This window comes from Triticum dicoccoides, chromosome 6A (assembly GCF_002162155.2).
Source record: "Triticum dicoccoides isolate Atlit2015 ecotype Zavitan chromosome 6A, WEW_v2.0, whole genome shotgun sequence".
Taxonomy (NCBI): Eukaryota; Viridiplantae; Streptophyta; class Magnoliopsida; order Poales; family Poaceae; genus Triticum; species Triticum dicoccoides.
The window spans coordinates 497,592,171-497,598,697 of NC_041390.1; the positions used below are offsets into that span (position 1 = coordinate 497,592,171).

Sequence of the window (6,527 nt, forward strand, 5' to 3'; positions counted from 1 at the left end):
CTCCTCCTCGCTCGCCTCGCCACGCCACGCCACGCCACGCCACGCCTCGTCACGACGCGCCGCGCCGCGGGTTGCGGGATTGAGCCGAGCCGAGGATAGAGCTATGCATGTTGTCTATATTTTTGCTGCATGGGAAAATTAATGAGTCATTAATTAATAATTAACGGGCGCGTTAATTACTGAACCGTTTCCGATTATTTTGGATCGTGACGACTCGAACGTGGGGTTTACTCCCACGACCTACCCGGCCCGCACTATATAGTCAGGCAGACGTCTACCCCCCTAGCCGCCGCCGCTTCGTATGGTTTCTCACCACCGTTCCAGATTATTGCGCCGCCAAGTAAGTCTTCTCCATCCATCCTTCCGGCGTGCACCGCGAGAAGGGACAGCAGGCCTCCGGAACCCCGCCTCTCATGATCCTGTACGGGAGAGGGGCGATCAGGTTTTTGGGGAGCGCACTCGCGCGACTGCTGGCAGCGACGACTTCGCGAACGACGACTTGTTCCCCGACCTCGGCAACCTCGTCTTCGACGACATGGGCGACAACGTCAACGCCGGCGGTGCTGCACCCGCTGCACCGTATGTGATTCTATCCTTCCTGTTCGAGATCGTGGTAGAATTCATGCTTCTAGTATGTGCCCTAGATGTGATATGTTCATCTGCTATGCTAATTCGTATGATTAGTTTAATCTCTGCTACTGTGGTCATGATTTATCTTCTGTTTATTCGGATTAAATCTCGTAGTAATTTGCTCATATTTCCAACTCAAGAACCCGAACACATACTACTCAGACTCCGCTGCTACTATGTCCACAACTTGGAAACTAACATAACCAGCAAGTTCCCATTATTTTCCAAAACATGCATTGTTGCACCTCATATCCTCACCTGAGGTAGACGAAGTTATCAACGCTCACACGCACAGTAATTTTCTTGTGCATTTTATAGCTATTCCATACACGTGAAGTGCGAGCACCTAATAAGCGAAACAAACCCCAGCTTGCCTGCTCATCTCAACTGGAAGATCGTCTTCAATCAGAAGAGTTTATCTATTGGATCGGATGGCTAGTTTTCCCGTGGCCCTATTATTTCTGATGAAGGAGGGGCGAATGCATGCCTCCTTGAGCGTACAGCTTAGCTTGCAACCGGCACATTTCCCGCGCGGGTGATGTTGTGCTCGGAGGCAGCCGCCCCGTGGCGCTGCTCGTTTCTCGCAGCACGTTCCTTCAGGATCTTGGTGTTAATCCTCTCACGCACCTCGTCGGTATCGATCTTCACAGCCCTGCACTCCTCGCTGCAGAATGGCGTGTCCCCTCTGTGGTTCGTAGTGAGAAGAACGAATCGCTGGATCAGAATAGCACTAGTATACAGTGTGTGCATATATGGGCGATCTGAGAACAGCAGCAGCTAATTAAAGGAGCAAACAAATCCGTAAAATTAAACTACCTGTAGATGAAGACGTCGAAATCTCTGGAGAGCGGCTTCCCGCAGAGGTAGCAGGCGTCCATGGCGTGGCGGCTTGTCGCACCACCGCGGTCGAGGGGCACAATGGCGAAGAGAGAAGAAGCGGAGGCAGGCGACGACGGCATCTCAGCTGCAACCTGGGGTTTTGCAGGTTGGTTTAACTTAACAGGTCTTTGATTGATTTCGGTGCTGAGGTCTAGGTCTAGACTGAAGTGAAGGAGCCTTTTCTTCTTATAAGGGGGGGAGGGAGGTCGGGGAAAATATTTGGTTGCTGAGCTATAGGTGCGGGACGCGCGAGAAGAGAGAAAACACGGCTGGATTTCCAGGAACCATCATGGCTTCTCTTCTTGTACACGACGCAGGGCGAAAATGGCCGTAGCGGCGCGGCTAGGGCCAGGGCCAACAAGAAACCCTGCCTGCAGCGCGCCGGTTTTTGTTTGCTTACTCTGCGTATCGGTCTCAGCCCTCAACTCGTGCCTCGTTCCTGCCGGTGCAATGCTGCCGGACCCGCCGAAATATTGCTAAGAAAATGGACGCCCGGTTCTTTTCTTTTTCTTTTTCAAATTGGATTTTATGGTGAAGAGTTCTTGCACCGTTGCCGTGTGGCCACGTGTTGAGCGCGCCAGACAAGGACACTTCAGATTAGAGCGTAAATACAAATTGGCAGCACAGCACTGAATATACTTTGAACCTTTGCTTTTTTGGTTCTTCTAAAACTAAAGAAAAGCCTTTGGCTTCTAACACAGCGCAGCCAGGAGCTCAGGCTCGCCCCTTGTTTAATTTAAAAATGCCGCGGCATGGTTTCCCTGCCGGGTAGTTTATTAGCGGGTGAACAGTGAAAGATTTGTCGCTGACATTACAATTAGCATAGGCCAAGCACGACGAGGTGGAACGCACCGCTTGCTCCGGGAAAAGAATATGGTTATTATTTGCCCGCCCCGTACCTAGCCTTCTAGAGCCTGCACCGATGCCTGCCCGCTCTCTTGGCTCGGGAGGTCGACAGAGAAAGAGACGAGAAAGGGAGAGGAAACCGTGCGCACGGAGCAGGGGAGGGGGTGGTAGTACCGATGGCGACGCACGCACGCGTTCTACTTTTTGCTCGCGTAACCACGTCGTACGTCCACCCCTCGTCTCGCCGTCGCGCGTGCATGGGAGGCGTCGCCGGGGGAGCAGACGGAGACGGACAGTTCTCTGTGGATCCACCCACAGCGCATCTGCCAAGTTGTTGCTGCTTGCTTGACCCGGCTAGGAGGTCAAGCTGACTGTCTTTGATGATGCAGGAGACTGAGTGACTGACGATGACACATTGTTTCTGTTCGAGGCGATGACCGACCCTGTGGTCAAGCTGACTGTTCCGTGCGCGTCCTGAGAGGAGTACCATTGCAGAAGGAATCATTTGCTTGTGTTCACACGTCAGAAGAGTAATTTCGTAAAAAATACTCGGATCCCTACGATTTTCTTTGCGTGATTTGTTCACCTAGTCTGAACCTCTTCGGGTTTTTCTTTTCGAACTAGCAAAAAAGCCCGTGCATTGCAACGGAAGAAAAAGATACCACATATCTGTCACCCAAATAATCATGAGTCAATCCTCGTGTTTGCTATTGACGACCCCGCGACATAACCCCTCCCGCGAACCCCGCATTGCCTTCCCCGGCGGCGGCGGGGAACCCTAGCCGCGCCGCCACGGCCCCCTCCCCACCTCCTCGCCGCCGCCTGAGGCAGCCGTCGGTATACCTGGCCATACCTCGGGTCGGGCCAGGCTTCGGGCCGGGCCTAGCCAAGCCCCACGCAAAAAACCCAGGCCCGAGCCCGGCCCGGCCCGGCCGTCGGGCCTGTTTTCTGGGCCCAAGCCCGGCCCGAACACGTAAAATCCCATCGGGCTTCGGGCCGGGCCGGCCCGTCCTTCGGAAAAACACAAAAACAATGGGCCCGGGCCCGGCCCGGGAGCGGCGTCGGGCTTTTTTGGGCCGGGCTGCCCATGGCCAGGACTAGCCGTCGGGCAAGCCCGGGGTGCTAAGGATGGTGGTGGCGGGGCCTCGGCTGCCCTGCCTGTATGGGGAGTCCCGGATCTGGAGCGGCGGCTCCTCTAGCGAGGCACGGCATGCTCCAGCGAGCAGCCGTGCGGGCGGTGGATCTGGCGTCCTCGCCGCCCGGGCGGCAGGATCCTGGTGGTCGTTGGCGGCGGGCGGCGGCTTCTGCGGCGGGCGGCGGCTTCTGCGGCGGTCGGTGCGCGCGATCTGACTCCTCCCCTCCTCCCCTGATAGGCGTGCGGGCTAGCCTAGTCGGGCCGCACCTCCCTTGGTCGCCGATTCTGTACAGGAGCCGCTGCTGGTGGCGAGGGTCTAGTTCAGACGAAATCCCTGGTCGGCCATGACCGGCCGCGTCGACGGCGACGCCTGAGGGCGCCGTTCTCCTCCTTGGAGGCGTCGATATGGACCGATCTCCTCACTTCCCCTTCCCCTTGGTCCCCCGGGTGAAAGCCCTAACTTTGTTGGGCAGCGGCGGCACTCATGGCGTCGTTCCTTTCTTGAAGGCACCGTTTTGGGAACCTTGGGGTTGGGTGGCGCTTGCGGGTGGTGGGCGACGGCGGTGGTGCGGTCCTATCCTAGCATGGATCTACATCCGTTGCTTGGAGATGGATTCACGTCCGTGAAGGTCGACGTTTGGCGTCGTGGTGGCGTCGATGACGGAGGACTTGCCAAGGCTCGCGTAGGTGGAGGTCGTCGTTTGGCGTCGTGGTGGCGTCGATGGCGGAGGACCTTCCAAGGTTGACACCTCAATCTGCTCTGAAGATGGACCAGTGGAAGATGGCGGCAAAGACACATGTGAGTGCGTCGGACTGGTTTGTGTCCCGGACCTGGCAGATGGCTTGGTCAGGTCCTCCGGCTTTAGATGTTAGGTTTAGGTGAGAGGTCTGGGTATGTGGCCCAGCTTGCACCTCTTCATCATATGTATAGAAGTAGTGGCAGATTGTCAAGATAATGAATTCATGCATATTATTGTTCTACTTTGTAAGGTCCTTAAGAATAATCAATAAATTAACCGCATGCATCTTCCAAATGCAGAGATCGGTGGTTATCCTCCTTCTCGAAAAAAAAGAAATCAATAGATTCATACTTTTTATTTCAACATGACATCCTATTTTGTTGCCATTTGTCTGTCGTCGCATTCTTGCATACAATTATCATACTGCTTATAGAACCACAACGCGCTTGAATGTGTCAATTGTAAGCCGTCTCTCTCGTGGCATAAGATGAGGTTTTCCTCTTGCTATATTTATTTTGTCTTCAATTTGTTTGTGCCCTATTGATTAAAGTTGCACTGTAAATAGCATTTTTAAAAATAGTTAACAGTTAAAAATAACAACATATTTAGATTCTACATATTTTTATAATCAAATTTCAAATATAACATCTTAAAATTGGAGTGATGGTTTAAAAGATATAGCTATTTCAAAATATAAAACATTTGTTCTGCGTAAACCGCGGGTTAATTAGCATATGACATGGTATTTCCTAAAAAAATACAAAAAAAAAGATTCAATTTATCACTTAAAAGTGAACTTCAGGTTGATTACCTGAAAGTGTAGGCGGATTTGTGTAAAATCTAAAATGCCGATGATGTACGGGCAAAAGCCATAGGCGCATTATTATTAGGTAAGACTACCAAAACTCTCATTTTCGTGAAAACGTGAATAATTTTTTAAGTCATGAACATTTTTTAAAATCATGAACATATTAGAAATCTTGAATAATTTTCAAATTCATGAACATTTTTACAGATTTTCATACATTTTCTGAAATCATGAATATTTTTTGAATTCATGAACACTTTATTCTATTTGCGGCTATTCTTTTTTAATTGTGAACATTTTCTAAAACATTTTGCTTGAATAGGCGAACATTTCTAGAATCGACAAACCATTTTTCAAAATATGGTGGAAAACAACTTATGAAAATCACGAACACTTTTTTGATTTAATAAATATTTTTGGAATGCATGATCATTTTTTCAATCAGCGAATATTTTATGAATCAATAAACCATTTTGTAAGTCACGAACAGTTTTTAATATTTCGGATATTTTTTAATTCATGAATATTTCTTCAATTGGCAAATTTTTGTTCAATTTATTTTACATTTTTTATACAATACCTTTTAGAAAATCCTGAACATTTTTTTATTTTCCGAACAGTTGTTTTCTAAATTGGGAACATTCTTTGAATATCCGAACATTTTCTAGAAACTACAAACATTTTCTGAAGCCACAAACATTTACGAATTGTTATGTATTTTATTTTAAAATTCTCGTTTTTAAAAGTTTTTGAAGTTTTTTCAAGTCCCAAATTTTTTAAAGTATAAAAAAAATGAAAATGAAAAATGAAATTTCAAAAACAGGCTGTCTGGACATGGGCCCGCCCAAACATGCGTGCTATGTCCTGTCCCAGCTCACAGAGCACAATATAAAAGGTTCCTACTGCATGGGCAGGCCCAGGCAGGGATTCCCTGCCTGAAACGTTTTTTATCGCTTATAGGTGGCATCGATGGGTAATATTTTGCAACTTTGAGGCAATTTCGATGACATACCACCAAACGCAATAGCCTCTTTACTAGTAGGCATAGATATAGATATAAAAACCTTGGCATAGCACGCGAACCACGGAGGTTGTTGAACCAGACAAATGTGGTGCCAGGGCTATATATCGCCTATTGTGATGCTATTTTCTGTCTCCTCTCAAGGATATTCACTTCAAGGTTTTATCCGATCACTCCAATATGCATTCCTGTGGCAGTGGTTTTTAGGCGTGCTTTTTTTTCCTGTGTCGGTCTTCATCAGTATTACTTCCAGTTTTCTTGGTTTTCTATGTTTCTTTAGTCAGATTTTTTTGTTTTCACAGATTTCATTTTATTTTATTTCTATCTGGTTTTCAACGGTTTTCTATGCCGAATTTCAATGGATTTCTTTTGAGTTCCGGTTTATGTGTTTCGCGCAGGTTTTCTTCAAATTTTATCTTTTAACATTCTTATTCCTTTTCCAACACATGTCAAATTACTTCACACATA

The 6,527-nt window shown here is 48.3% G+C and overlaps 1 protein-coding gene across 1 annotated transcript; it reads right to left on the reverse strand.

Moving 5' to 3' along the window:
- Positions 1-778: 778 nt before the first annotated feature.
- Positions 779-1,645, reverse strand: LOC119314425 (FCS-Like Zinc finger 2-like). The gene is made up of 2 exons (XM_037589137.1): positions 1,447-1,645; positions 779-1,315 (listed from the first exon to the last, which is right to left on the reverse strand). Exons 1-2 carry the CDS (start codon positions 1,587-1,589, stop codon positions 1,135-1,137), a joined length of 324 nt encoding a protein of 107 aa, XP_037445034.1. The 5' UTR covers positions 1,590-1,645; the 3' UTR covers positions 779-1,134.
- Positions 1,646-6,527: the final 4,882 nt, after the last annotated feature.